Source organism: Gossypium arboreum, chromosome 5 (genome assembly GCF_025698485.1).
Source record: "Gossypium arboreum isolate Shixiya-1 chromosome 5, ASM2569848v2, whole genome shotgun sequence".
Classification (NCBI taxonomy): domain Eukaryota; kingdom Viridiplantae; phylum Streptophyta; class Magnoliopsida; order Malvales; family Malvaceae; genus Gossypium; species Gossypium arboreum.
This window is the reverse complement of record NC_069074.1, coordinates 466,963-492,613: the sequence shown is the minus strand read 5'-3', so window position 1 is coordinate 492,613 and position 25,651 is coordinate 466,963. Positions and strand designations below refer to the sequence as shown.

At 33.6% G+C, this 25,651-nt stretch overlaps 4 protein-coding genes and 1 pseudogene across 9 annotated transcripts; all 5 read left to right on the top strand.

The window, feature by feature from the left end:
- The first annotated feature begins 896 nt into the window (after positions 1-896).
- LOC108455994 (protein SODIUM POTASSIUM ROOT DEFECTIVE 2) lies at positions 897-2,885 on the top strand. Of its 2 annotated transcripts, XM_017754584.2 has the most exons (4): positions 897-1,040; positions 1,812-2,023; positions 2,137-2,212; positions 2,418-2,885. In XM_017754584.2, the coding sequence occupies exons 2-4, from the start codon at positions 1,826-1,828 to the stop codon at positions 2,543-2,545; spliced, it is 402 nt and encodes a 133-aa protein (XP_017610073.1). In that variant the 5' UTR covers positions 897-1,040; positions 1,812-1,825; the 3' UTR covers positions 2,546-2,885. The 2 variants fall into 2 exon arrangements, with proteins under 2 accessions (XP_017610073.1, XP_017610072.1); XM_017754583.2 differs by lacking the exon at positions 897-1,040 and having other exon boundaries at positions 1,104-2,023.
- A 1,659-nt stretch (positions 2,886-4,544) lies between these two features.
- On the top strand, positions 4,545-6,900 carry LOC108454064 (uncharacterized). Its single transcript, XM_017752372.2, has 2 exons — positions 4,545-5,268; positions 6,753-6,900. The coding sequence occupies exon 1, from the start codon at positions 4,764-4,766 to the stop codon at positions 5,238-5,240; it is 477 nt and encodes a 158-aa protein (XP_017607861.1). The 5' UTR covers positions 4,545-4,763; the 3' UTR covers positions 5,241-5,268; positions 6,753-6,900.
- Positions 6,901-9,701: 2,801 nt separating this feature from the next.
- On the top strand, positions 9,702-16,236 carry LOC108456951 (VIN3-like protein 1). Of its 5 annotated transcripts, none has more exons than XM_053028047.1 (6): positions 9,703-9,968; positions 10,816-10,885; positions 11,670-11,760; positions 13,440-14,079; positions 14,314-14,624; positions 14,711-16,236. In XM_053028047.1, the coding sequence occupies exons 4-6, from the start codon at positions 13,622-13,624 to the stop codon at positions 15,880-15,882; spliced, it is 1,941 nt and encodes a 646-aa protein (XP_052884007.1). In that variant the 5' UTR covers positions 9,703-9,968; positions 10,816-10,885; positions 11,670-11,760; positions 13,440-13,621; the 3' UTR covers positions 15,883-16,236. The 5 variants fall into 5 exon arrangements, with proteins under 5 accessions (XP_017611207.1, XP_052884004.1, XP_052884007.1 ...); XM_053028046.1 differs by having other exon boundaries at positions 11,635-11,760; XM_017755718.2 differs by lacking the exon at positions 11,670-11,760 and having other exon boundaries at positions 9,702-9,968.
- A 515-nt stretch (positions 16,237-16,751) lies between these two features.
- On the top strand, positions 16,752-21,960 carry LOC108454529 (fe-S cluster assembly factor HCF101, chloroplastic). Its single transcript, XM_017753022.2, has 15 exons — positions 16,752-17,087; positions 17,192-17,332; positions 17,980-18,122; positions 18,220-18,270; positions 18,624-18,779; positions 18,928-19,071; positions 19,151-19,293; positions 19,416-19,485; positions 19,792-19,887; positions 20,086-20,175; positions 20,318-20,371; positions 20,519-20,642; positions 20,752-20,876; positions 21,058-21,180; positions 21,605-21,960. The coding sequence occupies exons 1-15, from the start codon at positions 17,018-17,020 to the stop codon at positions 21,677-21,679; spliced, it is 1,605 nt and encodes a 534-aa protein (XP_017608511.1). The 5' UTR covers positions 16,752-17,017; the 3' UTR covers positions 21,680-21,960.
- A 1,439-nt stretch (positions 21,961-23,399) lies between these two features.
- On the top strand, positions 23,400-24,549 carry LOC108455396 (strigolactone esterase D14-like; annotated as a pseudogene).
- The last annotated feature ends 1,102 nt before the right edge of the window (positions 24,550-25,651 follow it).

Below are 25,651 nucleotides of genomic sequence, written 5' to 3'. Positions count from 1 at the left end.
AGTTAATGCTTTGTATAAGTTTAGCTGGTAGAAACTGTCTTTAAAATATTTTGTATTTTTAAAAAGGTAAAATTAATTCGAATTTTAAAAACGATATTGTTAAGAAAAATAATCACTAGGGGTGTAGAAGGAGGTAGGTAGTGGTCTTAGCTCCATAAAAATGATAAAATTTACATTTTGACCTTCAAAAATTTATAATTCATCTCTACTCCTAAAATAAATTTTTAAATTTTATTATTGATAGTCACAAACTTGAACATACGAATTAAGAGTTATAAAATAAGAATGTTGTTATTGGAGCATAAAGGAAATATAACAATTATCAAATAGGAATGTTTGGCACAAAAGAACCAAGAGGCGATTCTTGCCCTTTAGCTTCGGCTATTAGCCAAGGAAATGGATTACTCCAATTTGCTGGTTGCCTCTTGTTGAATGCCTCCACATGAAAATTTGGTAAATCCAGCTTTGGTTTATTGCATGCCCAAAGGTCATGTGAGACTAACAAACATGAGTATGACTTCACCACTCAAATACTTTTTTATTTTATATAATATTTTTTAAATAATTCATCCCTTTCCTCCCACTAAAAGGAGTCATCATCACATGGACCAACCTGTTAGAGAAGCGTCCCATTAATCTTGTAGAAAATTTAAAATATCTATTGAAATATTCAATCATCCAATAATTCTATTCTCTTCTGAGCTCAGGGGGGCAGCAATAATTCAATGCCACTTGTTCCCATCTTCTCTATATTAATATTGAAAGAATGAAGATCAAGACAAGCTTGCCAACAACTTCAAACTCATTCACTGCTTTTGAATTATTACATCTATCCCATCTCATATTATATCTTCAACATGAACAGTACTTTGATGGAATTAATTAAACTTGTTTAATGGTTTAATCTAATCAATCTCACCCTTAATCTCTCTCTCTCTCTCTCTCTCTCTACATGTATAAGAAAGGTAGTGAAGTAATATGAAGTAATGAATAGAAAAACTTGATTAGATATCTAGCCTATTCTTCAAATAATGCTTAAGGTAATGTGTCATGATCATCTAGCAAATGTACTTATGTACATTATACTAAAGTTGCTTATATTATCCAATCTTTTGGTTATAAAATTTTGTTCTTGTATATATATTTCTTAGCTACCATCCACATGCCATGCCTGGTTTAGATTGTTCTTAGCAATTTTCTTGAGCTGGTGACTATGACCCATGTTTTATATAGCTTTTCTCTATCCTTTTTTTATATCATGTGAAACTATATATCTTCTTTCAGTGTGTTTTTAAAGTTTCTTTCATGATAAAAAAGCAATAGTTCAAATGAAAGAGTGAAACCAACTCTCAGTTTCAAAAACCAACTGCAAATCTCACATGAACATTCCCTTTTCTTTTCATCCCACTCAATCTTTATGGTGTAGTGTATGTAAATTTTTTTAAGGTGTATGTTTATTGCTGTCTTTATTAGTAGCTCACCACCACATGACAAATGCTGCTTGTGGTGATTAAAGATAAAGAGTACCCTTTTTGAGAACCTTTTTGACTAGTGCTATAACTAAACAAAAAAATTGGCACTTGAAGGTTCTTTTCTTCTTCAATAGCTTCATTAGGTTCTGTCTAGCTTTTGTTTTTCCCAAGAAAAATTTGACCTTTAGCTTCCTTCTCTGTCTCTCTCACATATATATTATATAGTGTTGGGGATTGTGAACATAGTTTCTTTTGATTGATTTTGTTCCTATAAGATAGACATTTTGCTTATGTATAACCATGTTTAAGTTCCCTAAGTGAGTGTCTTTGTTGTGTTAGAACATCTGGGAGCAATGGGGAAACTTAGTTTTAGCAAGATGTTGGATTGTTTATATTTGTCTTCAGGCTCTTGTTCTTGTTTCTGTATGAACACATTGGATGATGATGAGTTTGAAAAAACCCCATTGGTAACATCTGAAAAAACCCAGTTGTTGAGATTGAAAGATGTTGTGGCTGGCAATCAGACCTTGGCCTTTCAGCTTAAGCCTAAGGTAATGTGCATATATATATATATCTAAATGTTTGTTTTATTTTCTGAAAGAACATATAGTGAATGAAAAGCTTGAATAGCTAACGAGCTACTTTGATCGATTTGACCTTGTAGATGGTGGTACTAAGGGTATCCATGCATTGCCATGGCTGTGCAAGAAAAGTTGAAAAACACATTTCAAAGATGGATGGTAAGCAATCTCTTCTGATACCTCCATTTTCACTAAATATTCAAAAGCATGATAGCCGTATTCATCGACCCTTTTTAATCTTTTTTCCATCAATTTTAAGTATGTTTAGCTGGGAGAGAGCTAATTAGATTCCTTTTGGTTTTGTTTTGTTATTATTTATTATCATTACTGTAATGTAATTCCTGGCTGTACCATAAAAAAACAGGAGTGACCTCATACAAAGTAGACCTGGAAAACAAAAGGGTAGTTGTTATTGGTGATATAATCCCTTTTGAAGTGCTTGAGAGTGTCTCAAAGGTTAAAAATGCAGAGCTTTGGACATCTCCTTCTTGATATGGATGAACAATGAAGAAGAAGAATCTATTTCTGTACTATTGGAAGCCTTTATAACATATAATACCTTATATTTGATAGACATGTCAAAGCTCTTGTTGGCCTGTGTAGAGCAGAGCAAAAGGAAGAACCCTATGCCATTATTCCTTATGGATATATGGAAATATAGTCCTTTTAATGTAAAAAAGAAAAGTTTAAAATTTGAGAGTATTTGCATCCTATATTCAATCAATATTGTGTAAGTTCATGCAGGTTATGTTTTGCAATTGCATTTTTTTTGCTAGCAGCAAAACAATGTTTGTAATTGTTACTATAATTTTCATGGTTGTATTTTGTGTTACTTTGGCTTTTCGTTTCTGTGTTGGAAAATGGCATGGATATAAACAAATAAAAGTGGGTATATTGCATTGTCCAGTGTGAGTGCTGATTGACACCTAACAGCACTGTTTTGAAATGTGGGTTTGTCCTAGTCATAGCAAGACATGACATGTGATGTTAGGGTTGGATTAGTACAAAACCTAAGTTGGACCCATTTCTAATTTGATCCCAAACTTATATTACTCCTGCATGCAAAATCTTGAAAACGACAGCATTTCAACATATTCATTGGAAATTAAAAAACAAAAAAAGAAAGCGTGAACATGATAGGTGATAAAGCAATACTTTCTCATCTCAGATGTTCTGGTTAATGAATTGATGTTGAAGATGGGGGATGGGGATGGGGTATAGAAGTAGTAAACCCCCACTGATATAATTTTTTAAAGAATTTATTAATGGATCCAAACTTATATCAAAATTTAACTCATTTTAACTTTTTAGGTATTGATAATAGACTTTTCCCAACCTTAAATTAAAAGATTTTAAGCATGATACCAATCAACCAAATTAAGATTTAAATAGGTAATGCTAGTAATGCATGTACTTACACAGATAAACATGATAATAATGTAAGCGTCAAAGCAGGAAATTTCTGTTTGTACTTTGTACTTCCAAAAGGAGGTTTCTATGGGAAAGAGAAATTCAGTGCCCTCTGCACCAAACCGAAAAGAAAAAAAAATCAAGCTCAAGATTATAGAGCTTGGGTATGTGGAAAACCCACGGAGAGGCCAAGGAGTGACCTGACCGTCGTACAATAATCAATTTAGAGGTCTTTAATTGCAGCTTCTGCTGAGTGGTGGTGGTGGTGGCCGGACGTCAGTCCCTGTGGACACCCCTACATTATCTGACACAAGTTCTATGCTAATTAAGAGGGGCATGTATGGTTCGACACATCCAATAAGAAGTAGTAGTATATTTACATATTTCTTGGCCAATAAAAACTATTAATTAAAGATGGCTAAATTGCACCTAAGGTCACTAAACTATTAATAAATTCATGTTTTGGTCATTTAGCTTCAAAAGTTACAAAATAATTGTTGAACTATATGAAAGTTTTCATTTAAGTCACTGAGTTATTCTAATGTTTTTATTCAAGTCACTAATTTATTAATTTTTTTTAAAAAAAGTTTGACTAAGGAACTCTAAGGGACAATTCGATAATTGGTACAATGGACCTGTACTCATTGATGAGTAGAATAACATACTTTATATCCAATTCGATTTGACGGTCAGTGTCAAATATCAGTGAAGAAAGTTGTTTAGGTTTTGTTTCATAGATTCGTGACATTCAATGGTGTTTCATAAAAAAAAAAAGAATTGTAGAATAGAAGTGGAAGGAGAACTTTTGATTGGTGCAATGATTTTAATTGTCTAGTTACTTAAATGAAAACTTTTGAATATACTAATGACCATTTTATAACTTTTTGAAGTCGAATGACTAAAACGTAAACTATTAGTAAGTTCAATGATATTGGGTGTAGTTTATCCTATAAATTATTAATTAAAGATTTAAACAGAACATTAGCGAGTTATGGGCCTCAAGAAACATGAAATTAGAGAAGATAATATGGGCTAGATTGAAGATCCAGTAATTGAGGAGTACGGCACCGTTTCGCCTTACCTCGTAAACACGACACCAAACTCCTATCTGCTGTCTTCTTTCCCATCGCCTTCTTCCTCTGAACCACAAACTAATACCTCCTTAAACATCATTTTAATACAATAAATATCAAATTAAAATATTTAAAAAAAGTAGGCAAAGCCGCAAAGGAAAACAAAACAAGGGGCGAAACCTTAATTCCATCAAAATAATTCAAAGGAAAATATCTGCAGAATCATAATGGAGAATTATCTCTTTCTGTTCTCGCTTGTTCTTCTCTTTGGTCTTTTACCCTTTTCCTCTCAAACCCCAAACCCTAAAAACCCCAATCCCAAACCTCCGCTCACCCAGGCACACACCGAGCTTATAAACTATGGTTTTCCGATCGGTCTTCTTCCGGCCTCGGTGACGAAGTACACTCTTAACCAAACATCCGGTAACTTCGCCATTGATCTCGGTGGCACGTGCAAGATCACGCTCCCGCCTGACAACTACCTGGCTACTTACTCGAAGCGGGTAACGGGGAAGATTGAAAACGGAAAGATAGCGGAACTCGATGGGATCAGGGTCCGGGCTTTGTTCAAATGGTGGTCCATAACCGGGATTAGATCCAGCGGGGATAATTTGGTCTTTGAAGTTGGGATGGTTACGGCTAAATATCCTGCTAAGAACTTTGATGAAAGCCCTCTCTGTGAAGGCCGTCATTCGTCTTCTTAAAAAGCTAAAACCAAAGTGAAAAATAAAGGTTTGATATTTGAGCTTTGAAAGTTTTCCATGTTTCCTTTCTTTTAATTTGTTTGTTGGAAAAGCTTCTTAATAAAGTTTTACATGCTAATTGGTGCTTCTTTCTCAGTGCTATCTTCTTCTTGTTTTTTTTAATAATTTCTTTGAAAACGATATGTGACTGTTTTTAACATAGAAGTTTTTACAATGGGTTATAAGTTCTCTGCCAATTTAAATGGATTAGCTTTAACCTTGGATCATTGGTTTCATTGTCTAATTTGAGATTTGCTTGCTTCATGTTGAATATGTTTAAAATATATGGTATGTAGATGAAGCTTTCTTTAATCTAAGCTGTTGTCTATTGCTAAAATATAGTAATGATTAGACATCAAGAGTTGTTTGCTGTGATGATTATTTTAATTTTTCTTTTCTGTCTGGGATTATGTTGTTCTTTGTCTCTTATTGCAACGGCAGTTTCTCATTTGGAAATTATTTTCCCGATCTTCTTAATATGCATAACTTAGTAATCTGAAAACTGTGGTGTACATTGCCTGCATTCTTGTATAGCCTATGTAACTCGGTTACGGGTATGTTGATTTGATTGCATGTTTTTCATGTATTTTGAGGTTAATATCTCCATACCCATCTCTTGATATGCACCCTCTACGGGTGTTGGACACAGGTACCTTTAAGAAAATTGAAGAGTAGATTAACATAGATTGTAGCCCTAGCTGATGCATTTAGATTAAGCGTATTTAGGCTTATAAATGCAAATACGAATATATATCTTGTTCAATAAGATTATCTGAAGTTTAGAATTGTTGTCACTTATTAAACGTCCCCGAAGGAGTACTTTGATTATAAAATGAAAGTGAAATTCGATTGAATTTCCAGTATCATTACTAATATTTTAATCTTAAACTTGACATTTGGGTCTAGTTTGAGACTTTGAAGAAGAGGTTTAGTTTGAGATTGATGTGGAAGTTATTGTGTACTTCTCTGGATCGTATTCAATACAGGACTATCAGCGCACTAACATAAATTAAGTTACATATGATTGTAAAAGGAGATATTTCTTATTTAGTATCCGGGCAGGTTCAAATTTTGATTGTTATGTGGTTGGCATATCTCGTTGGCCGACTTTGTTTGCGCTTCACTTGATTAAGCTTTGTCTTCAAAGATGCTAATATCAAAAAGTTAGATGTTTCAGAGCAAGGAGGATGAAACTATATGGTTTCATCTCTAACATAAGCTTTATCCTTTAAGATATTACCATGACATGCACACTGCACACAATAAAATTTCAATCCATGTTAAGAATCCATGCTTCATAGTGTTTTGCATCAATGTGCTAAAGATATCATCGAATGGATTTTGTTTTATTCGGGCTGATGGTTTGGCATATATATATTTATTTTGGAATTTGGCATGAAGTGCAAAATTACTGGTTTTAGTTACTTTTCAAGTTTTCATAACATACTAGTTTTCTGTTTCTTTCTTTCACAGGGCTTCTCAGTTTGCTGCAAGGATTAAGTTATTACGTACATGTTCTGTAATCGTAAGTATGTTTGTCTCGTCTAAGACTAAACAAGTCCTTTGTGATCTTCAGATGTTTGTTGGATCTAAGACTAAATCAATAGAACAATTAACGTTATCTTCCCGTGCATGTTTTTATTACCACGGATTTATGCACTAGTGCCGATCCCATCATTTACGGTGTCGTGTGGATGTTTCTTAAAGTTAAAACTAGGTCTGCAAAAATTCTCCCTTTCTCCAGCTGTTCATTTTTCTTTGCAACAGCTACCTTGTGCATGGTGTCAATGTGCATAAATATGTTAAAATTAAATTACGTTATGAATTGTGATGTAGCTGGCTGGGTTTTGGCAGCAAAATCAACAAATTCATTAATGTTGAATTTGCATGTCTTAACAACAAGTTGCCAGGACAAAAAAGGGATGGTAATAATTGATGGATATAAAAATAGATTGGAATGGAAGGGGAAGGGTGGTTGAATAGCTGGAAAGGAATGGATGTTATTTATAGCTGGCATGTGAGAAAAGAGGGTTAGAATCTGGAAATCATTGTTTGGGGAAACCGGTTTTAATAAATATTTACCCTATTTATTTATATATTTAAACTGAAGCATAAATGGAAAAATCTCAACTCCTAAGTTTAACAAATAATTTACCACCATTCAAACATAAATTTCGAGGCTTGAATTTCTTAAAATTAAGTACAATCGATTGAGGTTAATGTTGAGCTTTATTCGAGATAGATAGTTCCAGAGTTGATTATTAATTAAAAATAAAAATTGGAAATTTCGAAATTAATTAAAATATAAATTTGATATTTATCGTGGAAATGAAAAAGAACTTTTGCTTGTAATTGTTGATTCATTACAATAGTTTTATTTTAAATCTTTTTATGAAAAATGAGAGAATATTATTTTTCTGAAATATTTCTTTTAACTTATTTGATAGCTTGAGTTGGAGTAAATAATAATCAAACTGAATATGATTTTATTTTTGAATTTGAACTCAAAATTTATTTATTTTTCCAATCACCTTCGTTCATACTTAGTTTATCTATTCCTCTTTTCATAAAATAGTCGATGCTTTTCATGATGGAAATACTCGTTTTCAAACGTATATTACAAACATTTCTTATAAATACACATTTTTCATCTACTTGCTATAATCATCTCTTTTTTTACTACAAAGTTTTTCTTCAAATATGACAATTAGCATTAAACTCTGTAATCAAGACTCTTAATATAACTACATTGAATGCAGAGCTACAAACTGTTGTTTACGTAAGTTATTCATTGTTCAACTAAAGTAAAACTGACAAATCACAAGTAGGGCATGCATATACATGTGCAAGTCTCTGTAGTTATTGATTTACTGCTTCTTTAGCAGAGTTGGGTCAGCGGTTTTCTGCTTCTTGTCTTCTTTTCCTTTTCCCCCTTCGGCAAAGCCATTTAGACTGCGAATTTGGGTGTCTATAAATCTAAGAACTTTATGTCTATCAAGATACAGCAAAATACACGCAGCTTAGCTGAAATTGCTGCGCAGTTGGGGGGCTAAGCTATATTGGCTTTTTGAACATTGAAGGTCTTGCACACAAACAACACACACTGTAATATAGCAAAACAAACAGGCATGCTATGATTAGATTGTTATTACTTTAGCCATCATCGAATCTTTCATCGGAAATATGACCACAAATCCCCCTCCCCCCCAAAATCTTCTCTTAAAATTTAAATCAATTGGGTTTTTTGAGTAATGCACCGACATATAAATACTTGTTGTTGAGGTTAGCTAACTAGAGTTTTCTCTTAAGACCAACAAAAAAGTGTCAATGTTTTTCAACAACATGAAATAAACAGATCCTTAGACTCGGTCTTACTTTGAAACTTCTCGATTCCCAACCACTTTACATTCCAAATAATCGGCGCAGAAAAATTAAAAATAAAGAATACTTTCAGAATCATGCTGTAATTGAGGTGATATTAGTCTAATTTACTGGGCGGGTTAATTAATTATTTGAAGACCTGAATTTTTATATTGAGATCCAAATTTTTCGGTCTTAGTTAATCTTAAATTTTAATAATGGTTATTGTATAAATCAGACAATTGCTCTTAAATTTAGGTATAAATTTTTTTATCCAAGTTAATCTATAAACTTGACGATTATTCTCCAATTAAGTATGAATTTTAAAGTTTTAAATATAATATCAAATAAATCGAATGTGAATATAATTACCGAGTACACTTAACCTTTCCATTATTATTGCAAAGGAGCATAATGTTGCAAATAGAGTACTATTCATAGACAATTATCAAATTCATCTCCTATTTGACGTGGCAATTTTTTGTTGACTGATTTTTTTTTCGGCTGCATTGCTTTGAAGATTCCATTGCGACGTGTAGGGTTTTTATTTGCGTTCTAAATCATAGGAAGTTTCATTAAATTCATGATATCCCACTTTTCATAATTTATTTTAAATTTTTTATCTATAAATTAATTAAGTGCTATACAAAATTTAATAAAAATAAATTTCAATTTGAATAATTATAAAATTGATCTAAAATAAAACTGTAATATTTATGATCTGATAATCCAAACAGAAGAATCTAACACTACGATTTCGAGATTTTACGTTTCCAGGATTCTTTTCTCTGAGCCCTACCGCATAGTATTTAATGGTTCAGTAATTAAAAATCAATTAACATTTAGTCAACTGTTTAATAACAAAATTGGTTAGCCATCATTTGATCCAACGGTCCTAAACGTCCAAAGATTTTGATTTGATCATTAATTTTTTTGCCAACAAACCCTATGAAAAATGCAACCAATCACGCGCCAAGCTGGTAACTGTTAAACCACGCATCAATCAAAAAAAGTAACAGTGTTTTAGCGTACTTTTTCTGCTCAAGCATAAGCCAACACTACTAAATACCAAACGAATAAAACGCGCTTTCTTTCGCGCGTGAATTCCGCTGAACTTTTTTACCTCCAAAGCGTTAGCAACTCGTACAAGCTTCTCTTATCTCTCTTCAAAATCCAACTCACAACGAAGAAGATACTTTCTCTTTCTCTCTGTTTGGATTCAAAGAAAAAAAAAAAGAGCTTTATTTTTTTTTCCTCTTCTATTTTTTTGGTGGGTTTTTTTTTTGTTTGGCTTCGTTAAAACCCTAGGTTCCTCCCCATTATACGAAGGTATTAATTTTCCTCTTAAATTTGTTTTTCTCTTTTAATCGTTTTCTTTTTCTTTTTTTTTTTGATTTTTTAAATTAAAATATGTTCAGATCCGTCCTTGTTTCATTTTGGCTCTTCTCTTCTTGACTTCCTTTCGGTTCTGTCGAACTACGGTCCTTTTTTTTTCTCGTACATTAACAGCTTGAAATTTACGCTCTTTTCTATATCCTACATTTGATTTTTCTTATTTTTGAATTATTATTCCGTTTTTATTTGTGTGTTTTTTCTTCTTTAGCTTATTCATGTCAAATTCACAGGCATTGGTGTCATTTTGTTTTTTAATAACTTTTTCTGCTTGGTATTTATTATTATTTACTTTTTCTCTCTTTTTTTCTATTAAATATTGCGTGATATAAAGCAATATTTTTTTTTCTTTCTTATGTTGAATGGAGCTTGCAAATGTGGTGAAAATGTTTAAATCTTTTTGTTGGGTCTGGAAAGCTGGAAAGGGTTTCTTTTTTAGCACGGATGCTGTTTTAATGGTTAAAAAATGTAATTTTTGTTATTGGTGCGAAGTTTTTAATTGTCGATTTGCTATTTAGTGATGTATTTTCTTTTTCTATTCTTGTTTTCCTTTTGGGTTCATAGTAACCTGCATTGCAGAAACTGGAAAAAGAAGGATAAGATTTAAATAAAAAATGAAAATTTCTTCCACATGCAGACAGGAGGAAAGCTTTTATTGCTTTTGTTTTGTTTATTTTTTTTCCTTATTTGGTTTCATTATTGTGGAAGGGTTTAGGGAATTAGTCTAGCATTGATGATAAGTAGTTTATGGTATGCTGAGTTCAACACTTCTAAATTTTGACAGGGGGAAGAGCTAAGCTTTGCGGGTTTCGGCATTTAAATTATGGATTTAGAAGATAAATACCTTGCTAAAGGTATGATCTTCATATTTGCTTTTTGTTCATCTTAATAGCTATCTGCTTTTATTGCTGTGTCTGTTTCTTATTGAATCCTTGATCTTAGAAGTGAATGTTTGTCCACGCAGAATAATGACATAGTTATGTCACTCTAGCTTCATGTTGTAATGGTATTGTTGTTTGAAGTACCGTGAACTTAATCGGGACATTGGGAAAAAAAAAGATACTTTCTATAACTTGGATGATTAGTAGATGGCTATATAACGTGCTTACAGGACTTTAATGAATCAAGGCTGATGAAATGTTTTATTTGCGAGGGAAATAATTCAGAATCATCATTAATATATATATGCAGTTTCCACCGTTCTCCCTGAATTCCTTCTCCTTTTTCATTTCTATTACTAGATCATTTAACATATTCTGCCATGGTTGTATGTTGCAGGTTGAATTATGGCTATGATTAATACACTCTACTCTTACAGTAAAATTAATTACTTAAACGATCAGTTAGAGCATGAACTACCACGTTCCATCATTTAATTATCCTGTTGAACCCTCTTTTTCTTGACATTTTTCTCTCATTAGGTTTTTGGTATATTGTATGATAAATGTACCTGTTCCTTCCATGTTGACTAAATTAATCTTGAACCTTTGTGTTGACAAATGCTTCTACATTCCCAGTAAGTTTCATGCTTTTGAGGGAAAAATATCCTGACTAATTTTAATGCCAAATCAGACTTTTAAATTGCCCTTTAAACAAGATACAGTAATGACATGGGTGGATGAATCAAACCAACCACAGACACATTGGTGATTGCTGGAGTAAGAAGGGTGGGTATAGATTTGGCTACATTTAGGTTCTTGCCACGTTGAGTTGGAGGATTTTCTTCCTGGTAATTCCATGAAAATAACTTACTCACCTTTCTTTTTTATTTAATTTAAAGTTTGAAGGTATGCATTTTTACCAGGACCTTAATGTCGTCACTTGTTTTTACTAGTAATCTGCTTAAATCTTTCTCTATTATTCTATTTTTGGTTGAATGTTCTCAAACTGTTAATTGGGTATATTCGTCATCTATCAGGTTACTAATTCGACTCGACCAATAGTTTGAGCCATTGACATTTTGCATATGGATCTTTATATGACCTGATCCAGTCCAATAAAAACCCATTCCAAATAGATATTTTTTCTTTGTGGAGTATAAAGACATAAGGGATTCTTTGAAACCCTAACTATTTTGAACAACTTAACTCGTGCTGCGCCGCGAGGCTCTGCTGCAGCCTCTTTGCTGGATACTCTTTCAGTGTTAAGGTTTTATAACTTTTTTCTTTTTCTCATTCCTTCCATAATATAGAAGGATCTGCTGTCTATCAGGTATCTGCTGGTGCCTGATTATTTTCATTTGGATTGAAAATTTTGTATATAATAGAATTAGCTTTTATAGTAACTCTTTTTGTTGTAACAGACCGGTGCATGTTGCTGCCATTTTTTTTTTCAACTTTAAGAGATGTGATTTCTTTTTTTGTTGGATTCTTTTCCTTGATAAGGCACACTTTCTCTTTTCATGATTTTTATTATTTTATACATTATTCTAAATATTACTAAATAGAAGGAACATCTAGCTCACTTGGATGCTATCAAATATTCCTATTTAAAGTTGTTTCTGTTCTTTTTTTTTCTTTCTTTTGTTGCATTGCAACATCATATGATCTTCGAGATCTGATATGTTCCAGATGCTTGCAGATAATTTTAGTTTGATTTGTAAAATTTGTTCAATAAATATTTTGAGAAGATGGACCAGACAGGATTTTCTTTTTCCTACATCTTCCTTTCTCCCTTAATTTTTGGGTGGAAGTTGGATGCATTGCAAATCATCAACTGATCTTGGATGCTAATCCTTAATGAAAATTGTAGTAACACATGAACGTTCAGCAGCCTAATGTGGGTTGATTCCTTTTTTGTTATTGTTCCTTTCTTTTCTAGCCATTGTAGTAGCCTAATTATCAATATTGCACAACATTGTTTAGATATGGTATTCTTTTCTCATTTTTTTTTCCTCAATATTTTTGATGCATCCCTATTAAAATCTTGCAGTTTAATTTCCTTTCAATCAAGATATTTTCCTTTTGAGAACCTATTGGCAGCTATAAATAGTGAATTTAGATAATGAGTTTGGATACCAACTTCTATCGCAACTTTTTCCAATAATTCAGAAGTTCTCTGAAGGGCTGAGTTTTGAGAGATACACATATTGAGGGGTTGAGATAGATTCAAGTAGTATGTGTAGCCAAAATGATTGCCATACATCTCGGAAAACTTGGTATTGAGAAAAAGGGCTCATGAATGGGGTTTGCAGGAAGAAAAATGTTATGTTTCATGCCTGTTGGCACAGAACACCGATTCATGACGTGATTTATCCCCAATATTAGTTGACTTTTTGTCCTGAATACTGTCTTTGGAATTTTCAGGATGTAATATCTTTTTTTCCTCATTTTAAATATTTGGTTTTAGTTCTTACCAAGTATCTTGTACCCTACCGAAGAATTTCTCATTTATCTTTTCTCTGTGCAGTTTCTGGCATACAAAGTCTTTCTTCCAGTGTGCAAAGTACTCCAGAGAAAAATGGCCATTCAGATGATGCTTCGAGAAGTCCAGAACTCCTGCAAGAATTCCTGAAATCTGGTCCAAGAAAGGAGCTTCTTCGAACCTGTTTTCATAAAGAGAAGAAAAGTTCAGCTTCTTCAAAGAGCAAAATGTCTGAAGTTGTAAAGTCGGGTAACAAGATCATCAAAAAGCCTGACTTGAGAAAGGTCTCATCCACTGCCAACAGTCAGTCTTCTGCTAGGAAGCAAAACAGAAAGGGGGAGAACCCAATAAGGGTGCTCCCAGCTACTGAGCAGTCTTCAGACCATGGATTTTCTAACTCATGGATATGTAAAAATTCTGCTTGCAGAGCTATTCTTTCCATAGATGACACATTTTGTAAGAGATGCTCCTGTTGTATCTGTCACTTATTTGATGACAACAAGGACCCAAGTCTTTGGTTGGTATGTTCCTCTGAATCTGGTGAGGGAGATTATTGTGGGTTGTCATGCCATATTGAATGTGCTCTTCAACGTGAGAAGGTGGGGGTTGTTGATCTTGGACAATTGATGCAACTAGATGGTAGCTATTGTTGTGCTTCTTGTGGTAAAGTTTCAGGTATACTCGGGTAAGTAATTGACTTGCAGTTCATGCCTCATTCTGCTTGCTGTTTTGTTCTCTTCCAAACCTTAAAAACTGCTGTTTTTATCTGCCAAAGCTGTTATTTCTCTATATCTGGAAAATGATTGCAATGTGATGAATCAGGTTTCAGAGAAAATTTTTAACTGTTATCTCTCTATATCTGGTTTAGGTTTTTTATCTTTGGCTGATAGAATTGATGTCATTTACTTGCTCCTGGCAGATCTTGGAAGAAGCAGCTAATGATAGCTAGGGAAGCTCGCCGCCTGGATGTACTTTGTTATAGGATATACTTGAGTTACAGGCTCCTATATAAGACTTCTCGCTTTACAGAACTGCACGAGTTTGTGAAAGATGCAAAGGCCAAACTAGAAACAGAAGTGGGGCCTGTAAATGGAGTTTCTGCTAAAATGGCTCGGGGAATAGTGAGCCGGCTTTCTGTTGCTGGTGACATACAGAAACTATGCTCACTTGCAATTGAAAAAGCAAATGAATGGCTGGTGACCATGTCTAATACTAACCCAAAGTGCCAAGGTTAGGATAACAATGACTTCTTTTATTTCTTATTGGTTATTTAAAGTTAGTAAAATGAGAAACTCTTTTTCCCCTTTTTTGGGCAGATTCACGTCCTGCTGCTTGCAGGTTTCTATTTGAAGAATTGACATCATCATCTGTTGTAATTATTCTAATTGAACTGTCCACTGCATCATCTGATGATATTAAGGGCTATAAGCTCTGGTATTTCAAGAGTAGAGATGAGACACATACAAAAGAACCTAGTTCCGTCTTTCCAAGAACTCAGAGAAGGATTTTGATATCTAATTTGCAGCCCTGTACTGAGTACACGTTTCGAATTGTTTCTTACACTGAAGCGGGTGATTTGGGCCATTCTGAGGCTAAATGTTTCACCAAGAGTGTAGAGATAATTCACAAGAATCCTACTTCAGCAGCTGTGATGTGTCAGAAGAATGTGAATCACCTTACTGAAGGAAGTTCGAAGGAGCTCACGGCAGTTGGTTCTTCTGGATTTAAAGTTCGAGACCTTGGGAAAATCCTGCGTCTTGCTTTAGCTCAAGAGCAAGGCTGCTTTGAAGGATTTTGCAGTGCCGATATAGAAAAATGCTGTGGAGCAATAAAAAATATTAAGCCTGAAACTCGAGAAGAGCATCATATGCCATCTGTTTCACGTGGACTTGACTTAAATGTTGTCTCAGTACCTGATCTAAATGAAGAACTAACTCCTCCATTCGAATCCTCGAGGGATGAAGATAATGGTTGCACTTTAGAGCTGGCTGTGGAGGCAGATGACGATGCTGCTTCGCTTGAAATAGAGAAGAACAGGCTAGCAAGATCACATGGTAGTGGAGATTCCCAGACCTGGACTAATGGGGCAACAGGGGAAGTGCCTGCTGTTGATTCCCATACCGAGTTGTGCAGGAAAATAGCAGCAAACTCAAATGAAGAGACACATGACTGTGATAGTACTCTTATAAATGGCTCGCCATTCCGAATCACCAATGATTCAGGTTCCTTGGATGAGAATTTCGAGTACTGTGTTAAGGTAATCAGATCACTAGAATGCGAGGGTCATATCAACCAGGAATTCAGACTGAAATTACTAACGTGGTTTAGCTTGAGGTCAACAGAGCAAGAACGCAGGGTGGTCAACACATTCATTCAAACACTGATTGATGATCCGAGTAGCTTGGCAGGGCAGTTAGTTGACTCATTTTCAGATATCATATCTAGCAAGAGGCCTCGAAATGGATTTTGTAGTAAGCTATGGCACTAAATTAGTGCATGCCATTCTAAAACAAGAATGTCAATTTGCTTCATGATTATTCTTTTCTCTTGCGATACACTTTCCCCCTGATTGTTTCACCAACCTTTTTACAGGCATTTTTCAGTTTTACCTAATCACTTTCTGAAGGTGGGTCTTTGTATTTGGTTCCACAGGGGCCTTGCCCTTGGAGTACGTACGTCAGATTTTATCTTTGTAGAAGGCAACTTTCATTTCCTAAAACATCCTAGTTACTTTTGAAGCAGTAGACATTTTAAGCATGGATAAAAATATATATGTTTTTATATGGATGCTTTTGATATTGCCTTCTGAAATTCAATGAAGGGTATATGAATTAATCTTGAATTTTATTCAGTTACATATTTGTTCTCCAATTTTATTAGAAATTTGGTTGTTCCTAGTGTATGCTTTGCATCCAAGATGTATATGAGCACCTATCGGGTCTTGATACTTGTGAAAATGCCTCTTTTAAAGGAGAGGTTTTTTTTTGTTCAAATCATGTAAACCACATATCAGGATACCGTTCTTGAGGGGGCTGATGAGTGACCGAATGTAACTCAGCTTTTGGGGTTTCGTAGTTTATTGAAGTCAACGAAAATGAAGATTGCTGGTAATGAATTGAATGCATTAAAGAAAAATACAGGTTTGTCCAAATGTATGTAACTGTGAAGGCCCTTTTATTAAGAGTTGAAGTTGCATAAGGATCAGTTTGTTTTTTCTTTAGTATACAATTTTTTTTATGTAAAAAATTCTAACTAAACAAAATACCTAAGCCTAAAAATCAGCTAACCTACGGTTCCGATATTTTACTAAATTAATTTTGAGATAAAAAGTAAAATGCAATTCGATTATTCTATCCTACTTTTACCCAAAAAGTAAAACCAGGTGGGCAATCTTTTTTCAAATCTTGTTTCCCAGACCAGTTATGGGCCATGGGGCGTGGGTCAAGTCAACAACTGGAAACGTTGTCGTTTTGGTCCAGAAAGATGAGATTTTGAACCATTAATTTTTATTATCATTCGAACAACTGAAATATGAGGCTCACAACGGCCGACCATTAACTTCTTATGCTTCTTTTTGTTAACACTGAAAAAAAGAGAAGTTCCCTTCCCAGTATTTCTCTACAATGCAACTTCTCCACGCTCCATCTTGGCCACATCTCTCCTTTCAAACTTCAGACCGAAATTCAAAAGGAGGTACTTTTTTTTTTTTCCTTTTTTAAACCATAAGCTTCATGCTGGCAACAACTATCGAAACTAGTTTCAGTTTTTACTTAAAACTCTCTGTTTCTTTATTGTAGGATTGCTTTCACTTGAGAAATGTCTTCAACTGTCAACTGCCAATTGTTCCTTTCAGCCTCAAAAGCTGGAAAGGTCGATATGGGTATCGCATAAAAGAAACTTTTTTAGCTTCTGTGCAACAAAAGCTACCTCAGTTGAAGGTAATGATACTCCGTTTTATTATCCAAAGCTAAACCCAGGAACAGGAAAGCTAAAACTTCCTCCTTTTCCTTTATTATGAAAAAACCTAACATGAATAGTGCATTTCTTTTTAAGCCGGGGGATTCTTCAAGTTGAAAACATTGGCGGGAAGCATGATTATCTATTTGGTTTTTCTTAATTTTTGGAATGACTTTAAAATGGATGATATTGGTTTTTTGCTTAATGTTTTTGTGTTTATATTTCTTATGTTTTGGGTCTTTTTACTATTCGTTTTCTGGAAAATTATACTATATCCTATATTTGTGTTTGTATTTCTTGTAAAGCTTGAATGTCTTCATGCTGGGCATGCTTAATTTGGTCTCTGAATTACAGTGAAATAATTACTTTAATAAATAAAATATTTATGTAAAGCTTTACTCCTATCGGTGTCTACCATCCTTTGCAGTTATATAAACATATCCTATCAGGTTAGGAAATAGGGACTGATCTAGTAATTTTGTTGCAATTTTTTCTGTTATTGCTTGAACAAGGAAACCCTTGCAACCCCTTTTCTTTTATGGTCTAGGACTTGGGAGTAACATTATTGTTTAAGGTGTTCTCTGGATTTTGTTTTAAGTCATCTAAACTTTTATTTGGTTGATGGCAGCTGGTTCTTCAGCAGCATCAAGTGGAACAGCTGAAGGTGATGTATTAAAAGCCTTGTCTCAAATCATTGATCCAGACTTTGGAACAGATATTGTCACCTGTGGTTTTGTGAAAGATCTGCTCATTGATGAAGCTTCAGGAGAGGTCACTTAGAAATATGTTTGAAGATTTCCGTAAAATACCCTAAAAAGACTTTGAAAAAAACACACCTGCTAAAATTAGTTTCAATTTCACATTTCAGGTTTCCTTCCGTTTGGAGCTTACAACACCAGCATGTCCAATCAAGGACATGGTAAATCACATAATCACCACTGTTTGATCAACAACTGACGTATATTTGGAAGGGTAGACTTTTATTTCATATGTTCACTTAAAACTAACTAGTAAAATCTATGGTACTCTTTTGAAACATAAAACTTATTTAGGCTAGGTGGTTGTTGATTTTGGTATTATCCTTTTCTTGCTTGTACATTGTGCATATTGTTCTTTACGGACATGCCTGCAGTCTGCAGACTATTTTTGGGTAATGCATCTTCAATGAACTATGTTGTTATGTCTACCACCACATGCATTTGCAAATGGAAATATATGTCTTTGGGACAGTATTGAAATGGCAAGTCTAACGAGATTTTCATTGCATGACAGTTTGAGCAGCAAGCAAATGAAGTGGTGGCTAGGCTTCCATGGGTGAAGAAGGTCGCTGTGACCATGTCAGCACAACCAGCCAAACCTATTTTTGCCGGAGATCTTCCAGCAGGTTTGCGGAGAATTTCAAATATTGTAGCGGTTTCAAGTTGCAAGGTAAATGTTTCAGAACCATTTGGTTATTGTCTGTCTGAATTTATTGGTATACAAATATGTTTGTATCTGTTGTGACCTTGCTAAAATGAGTAATGTTGAATGCATTGTTTATTTTTCTCATAACTCCTGTTTGTCAAAAACTCTGTAGGGAGGTGTAGGAAAATCAACGGTTGCTGTAAATCTTGCGTATACTTTGGCTGGAATGGGAGCCAGAGTAGGTGTTTTTGATGCTGATGTTTATGGACCAAGTTTACCAACAATGGTCTCCCCTGAAAATCGATTGCTAGAGATGGTAGTTTTCAGAGTTGAAATTTATTTTTCATGCACATAGGTAATATTCTGAAATCTGACTCTTTAAAATCTTACGATAGAACCCAGAAAAGAGAACGATCATCCCAACAGATTATTTAGGAGTCAAGTTGGTATCCTTTGGATTTGCTGGACAAGGTCGTGCAATAATGCGAGGTCCAATGGTTTCAGGGGTCATCGATCAACTTCTGACAACTTCAGAGTGGTATGGTCTATGGTGTTCTATTAAATATGCTATTTGAGATCATTTAGAAGCATTGATGAATCCATAACTTTATGATTGTCTTTTTCTTTTTTTGTGCATTGCTATGATCTTCTACATTGTAGGGGAGAGCTTGATTATCTTGTTATTGACATGCCTCCGGGAACTGGTGATATCCAGCTTACTCTATGCCAGGTTCTTTTCTATGATCTTCTTTCCTGCCCCCTAATAGAATCTTCTATATAGTTCTACTATTTTTCTTCTTTTTATAGAAGAAAATTTTAAGGATTAGCATATTGCCATGCACATCGTGCCCTAGTGGACATATATATAGCTTAAAATTATATATAGACACATATATATAGACATATATATATTGACATATATGGCTTGCAGGATCGCTCTTTTCCCTGTCATTAAAGTTGTTGCTTGTACTGCAATTCATCGTCTTTTCTTAAAGTCAGTGCTTTGATGTTTAATGTTGCTTAAAATGAATGTCAGGTAGTGCCTTTGACAGCGGCTGTTATTGTTACCACCCCTCAAAAGCTAGCATTTATTGATGTTGCCAAAGGAGTTCGCATGTTTTCCAAACTTAAGGTTTCCCCTTTATCTTTACAACCTAACCATACTTTACAAATAAGCTGATGTATATCAGACAAAGATTCTCTTTTTATGCCATACAATCGCCTAACTTCAAATCAATTTATACTCTCTACCTGCTTTTAGTTATCACTTGGTCTAACCTTTTTTTGTGCTTCATATTTTCAAATACGTCTTGCTGGGTAAAACATATAGGTACCATGTGTTGCTGTGGTTGAAAATATGAGTCACTTTGATGCGGATGGCAAACGCTACTACCCGTTTGGTCGAGGTTCAGGCTCTCAGGCATGTTATATTTTCCCGAAGTTAACTTTCATGCCTAATAGATAGTGTAGTGATTTATAGTGTTCACACTCCGCTAATTATTCGTAAATCTTTTATGCGCAAAATAAAAATTGTGTAACCGAGCATTTTACTGGATTTGCAGGTTGTCCAGCAGTTTGGGATCCCTCATCTTTTTGATCTTCCCATTAGACCAACCGTATGTCCAATGATTTATGTTTGTGCTTATATAGTAAAGTGTATTTTTCCATTGCCTTATTGCAAACTCAAGAGTACTCCATTAGAATGTTTGTATGTGCTGAAAATCCTACCCAAGTTTATGCTTTATTACATTTAATTTTTGCAGCTTTCTGCTTCTGGTGATAGTGGAACACCTGAAGTGGTGGCTGATCCTCAAGGTGAAGTTGCCCAGACGTTTCAGAACCTTGGAGTATGTGTTGTGCAACAGTGTGCCAAGATTCGCCAGCAAGGTACTTACATTGTCTTTTGTTTGCCCGATACTTAATCCTTTTCAAGTTGCTATTGATAATATAAAAATGCTTCTTTTTTTTTTTCCTTTTATATCCTCTTTGGTTCTAGTATCAACAGCAGTTACATATGACAAATCCATCAAGGCCATAAGAGTTAAGGTACCGGATTCAGAGGAAGAATTCCTTCTGCATCCTGCAACAGTAAGACGGAATGACCGCTCTGCCCAAAGTGTGGTAAGTATGTTTTTCTTACTAGTTAATGGATTTTATTTAAATCTTTCTAGTTGAAGAAACGATAGCCTCAGCAAGTCCTCCACGTGGTGGAACTTAGCTGTCGACAGAAGTTTCAACTTTAACTATTGCTTCATCCTTTTTTTTTTTCTGTTCAATCTTTCTTTTTCTTGATTTAAAACAGGATGAGTGGACCGGAGAGCAAAAGCTGCAGTACGGTGACATTCCAGAAGATATTGAACCTGAAGAAATTCGACCTATGGGAAACTATGCTGTGTCAATTACGTGGCCAGATGGATTTAACCAGGTGATACTTAACTTGCTCCTGTCTTTCTTTTGCATTGGATGACTATGATTTTTGTTACAGTTCTACAGAGTGATAGATGCTCTTATAAGTCAAGAAATTGTCTAACCTAATGCTAACAATGGAGTAAGCCAGTATTGGAACTACACTTCCATGCTTTTTGCTTAACCTCCAGCATTATCAGTCTACTAATAAAACGGATTGGCCAGTAACTTCTGCATGCTAGACTCAGGGTGAGTAACAAATACGGTTATGCTTAATATTTTCATATACTCAAAGGGTGGACAAGATTACTATAAAAAAACGAAAGAGTTGGCGTAACATAGTCTGCTGACATGCACTTAGCTACCCATGAAAATCACATATAGCAGGATCTGATTGCATATACACCAATATGAACTTTTTTAATTTCTTTATCATCACACAGATCGCTCCCTATGATCAGCTCCAGATGATAGAGCGTTTAGTCGATGTTCCTCAACCGACAGCCGTCCAATCATGATGATAAGTTTCCTCTTTTCATTTGTGGCCTATTCAGATCGATATCATGATTCCACCGAACAATGAATATCACGCATTTCTACTACAAAATCTGTTGGAGTCAAATGAAACTAAAGGGAGTTTAGGACATTACTTGAAGCACAGTAACCTCAATTTCAAGACCAGAGCTTCTATGTATATCTAGGCATATGCATGTATGTATTAGACTGTAAACTCTTTCAGATGTAATTTTTCTCAAGAACTCTACGCAAAGCTTCAAGAAGCTTCACTTTACAACAAAAATTCTGGTATCTTGGAGAAACCATATATCAGATTTACTAAAAAAGAAAATTTGCATCATTCAACATACCAAACAAAATTAACAGTAGGGTTAAAATCTTAAATTAGAGCGAGAAAATGGTAACAATAAAATTATCCCTCAATTCTTTTCTTTTTTTGGGTTTAATACTAAATTAAAAATTGAAGAAAATAGTAAAAATGTGAATAAGTACCAGAAGCAGTTAAAATTTTAAACTAAATAAAGGAAGAAGAAAAGTAATGGCTGGTGGTTACTTGGTCTTAAATCATTTGAAAATGGAATCTCTCAAAAGTCAATTTTGCATGCTTTTTCGTATTTTCAAATTTTAATTTTGATACAAACCTTTATCAGATTACCGGAAGTTATATATTTATTTTCCAACCATAAAAAAATTATTTTTTAATTGTAAATATGAATTTGAAAAATTAATTTTCAAAGTAACTGGCTGCTCAATCATTTTCAGCCTCCCCACCTTTCCCATTACTAATTTCACTTTATCGTTTCTCAATCATCTTAACCATGCCATCCTTGAAAACCTCTCAGGCATGCATAACAAAGTTTTATTGCTTTATTTTTCAACCTTCTACCCTTCTAACTATTATATATAAAATGCACCGTGTATATTGAAGTCAGCATCTTCAAGGACCGTCTCCTATGAATAAAAATAAATCCCGAACTTATCTATTTTGCTTATTCTTTCCTCAAAATCACATATATGGATAAGAAATTAATAAATAAAAATCAAATTATTTTATTAATTTTTAAGACTTGTGAGATCCAATTCTATTATTATATAATTAAGATAGACTGATTCATTAAAACCTCGTTTTTAATATACATGAGGCAAAGGAAATCAGCTTTACTCTCTTTTTTTTTTTTTCCAGAACTCATAATTAGCTTTACGACTTTTATAATGTTTGATTGATTATTAGACCAAAAAATCTACGTTGATTTTTTATTTTATTTTTTTGAGATAAGTCTATGTTCAACTGATGTGCTCTTTTACCTAATATCATTTGAAGGATATACTCTCAAAAAAAAAAAATTGAAGGATATAGATAGTCATAATGTCCAAGATTTCAGTTTATTCCTTGTTTGTTTTTTTCCCAAATCTTTGAATTTCACAATTTCATTTTCAAACAATAAAGAATCTTGAGTCGAATTTAAGTAAGTAACCAAATGGTCTTAATGATTAAAATGCATTTATTTTTTATTGAAAATTGTTACATTATATTTCTTTAATACCTCAGCTCAAAAATGATTTTTTTGGCTTAATTTTTACTATAAAATATATATATTTTTAAAATTTATTTCTATTCGTCTAAGTTTGTAATTTACATTTTGTTATAAAAATAAATTATAATATTTTAAAATTTAAGAACAGATTAAAAATAATTTGAGACAGTTTAGTGCGATTAACCGTTCGAGTATCCAAAAGTCTTTTAACAAGGTTTTCTTGAACAAGATACCAACGGCAAAAAGTTGTCCTTTTAGTGTTCTTTTTTTTTTTTATAACTAAACTACGCCCTATAAACCGAAACTCAGATCAGCAGCAGACAGCACCGAAAAAACAAGCTTCAGCTTCAGCTCCCTGTCTCTCTTCTCTGTCAATATCTGCCAAATATGTCGAAGCTAGAAATGAGTCTTCAAGCAGCCATGAACGCAAGAATAATTGGGTCGGGGAGTGAGACCATGGTTCTTGCACATGGCTTCGGAGGAGACCAATCTCTCTGGGACAAAATCCTTCCTTTGATGCCTCCGCTGATGACTTAATAGCGCTTATGAATGAACTTCACCTGACATCCTCAGTCTTTATCGGCCATTCCATGTCTGGTATGATCGGCTGCATTGCTTCCATTAAAAGACCTCAACTTTTTAGCAGGCTCATTCTTGTCGGAGCTTCTCCTAGGTATTTCTCTTCTTTTCTTTACTTTCCTGAAACAAACAAAAAAATCTAGAAAAAAAAAAAACTGCACCTTCTTTAAATCTTTAGTTTCTATTTCTAATGCAACTAAATTGATTAACACAGGTACATTAATACAGGTGATTACGAGGGTGGATTAGAGGGTGCAACAATTGACAACATGATCACAAGCATAGAATCAGACTACGAGAATTGAACATTAAGTTTCGTTAAGCTTCTTGTTGACAATAATGATCCCCTCTCCATCGAACACTATTTAAGATGCTTGAAGAGTATGAACCCAGAATTTGTGGTCCCATTAGCTAAAATAGTATTTTGTAGCGACGAAAGGGAAACTCTGGAGAAGGTTACGACACCATGCACCATAATTCAGACCACAAATGACCTTGTGGTGCCGGAGTCTGTTGCATACTACATGCAGAAGAAGATCAAAGGGGAAACAACTGTGGAGATTGTCAAGGCTGATAGGCATCTTCCTCAGTTGACTGCACATCTTGAGTTGGTTCATGTGTTGGGTCGAGTTTTAGGCTTTGAAATTTGATCATATAAGAAGATAAAATCAGAAATGGCTATCTATGTGAATGTATATGCGTGAAAGAGAAAATATATCCAAGAAGAATTTTTAAACTATGTAGTCTGTACCCTTTAGGGTTTTTTTTTATTGTAATTTAAAATTTTATTTAGAAAAATAATCTAACTTTTTATTATTAGGAAAAATTAGTCCCAAAAATTTTTTCGACACATTAAACGGTACCAACTGAATTTTAAAAAAATGAACTTAAATGTGATCTATTTAGTGAAATCGTTATTTCGTAGTATGGTAGTTTAACCAGATTTCACAGCTTGTGATTTAGAAAAAGAAAATTACACACGCTTTAAATGTAGGTCTCGTATTTTGGTGCAAAAAGAAGCTAAATTCACGAGTTGGTTTTATTAATATTATTAATATTAATATTATTATTATCGATTTCAAAGGTTTATCATAGCAAAATCGTGTGAATTGCATCTTAAGGTTTAGTGTTGAATTAAATTGAGAAAAAAAATTTTGAATTAATTGAGTTGATAAGTCTTATTTTATTATCTTAACTCGATTTAAATATTTTCCGAAATGAGTCAAGTGAAATGAAATTTATGTCGAGTCAAGTCAAGTCAAATAAAATTGTTCAAGTTAAATTAAAAAGTTAAACATGTCAAATTAAAATCTTCTTACAATATAATTAGCATATAAATTTGAAACCATATATATTTGAAAACTTTTTCAAAGTAAAATAAGGAAAAAATAATTTAGTATAATAAACTTTAATCGTTAATTAACTTATTTAAGTCTTAAAATTATTATTTTAGAAAATTCTAAATTTTAAAATTTTTATATGTTCTTTACTTTTTAAAAATTTTATAATTGTTTAGAAACCACAAATTTTGAAGTTTTTATAAATATTTTGAATTTTAAAATTATTTTGTAATTTTGTTGAAAGAGATCAATTTACTCATTTTCAAAACTGATAGGGGCCAAAGGGGTATTTTCACCAATCTACTATTCGAATTGTAAAATTCAACTCGACTCGAAACTCGAATTACCTATTCAAATTGACTTGAAGAAAGCAAATAACTCGATTTAATTAACTCGAAATTTATTTTTCAATTTTTTTTAAATTGATTCGAGTTTTTCTCACCTCTATTATCACTAGTCTAATCTCTCTTTTAAAAAAAAAATAAATATATCATATGTCACAGGTATAATAAACCTATCA

Coding starts and splice junctions, on each gene's coding strand:
- LOC108454064 (XM_017752372.2), top strand. CDS start 4,764: ATGGAGAATTATCTCTTTCTGTTCTCGCTTGTTCTTCTCTTTGGTCTT.
- LOC108455994 (XM_017754584.2), top strand. CDS start 1,826: ATGGGGAAACTTAGTTTTAGCAAGATGTTGGATTGTTTATATTTGTCT. Junction 2,024..2,136: donor CCTTTCAGCTTAAGCCTAAG/GTAATGTGCATA, acceptor TTGACCTTGTAG/ATGGTGGTACTAAGGGTATC. Junction 2,213..2,417: donor ACACATTTCAAAGATGGATG/GTAAGCAATCTC, acceptor ATAAAAAAACAG/GAGTGACCTCATACAAAGTA.
- LOC108456951 (XM_017755718.2), top strand. CDS start 10,855: ATGGATTTAGAAGATAAATACCTTGCTAAAG. Junction 10,886..13,439: donor AGATAAATACCTTGCTAAAG/GTATGATCTTCA, acceptor TTCTCTGTGCAG/TTTCTGGCATACAAAGTCTT. Junction 14,625..14,710: donor TACTAACCCAAAGTGCCAAG/GTTAGGATAACA, acceptor TTTTTTGGGCAG/ATTCACGTCCTGCTGCTTGC.
- LOC108454529 (XM_017753022.2), top strand. CDS start 17,018: ATGCAACTTCTCCACGCTCCATCTTGGCCACATCTCTCCTTTCAAACT. Junction 20,643..20,751: donor TGCCAAGATTCGCCAGCAAG/GTACTTACATTG, acceptor CTTTGGTTCTAG/TATCAACAGCAGTTACATAT. Junction 20,877..21,057: donor ACCGCTCTGCCCAAAGTGTG/GTAAGTATGTTT, acceptor GATTTAAAACAG/GATGAGTGGACCGGAGAGCA.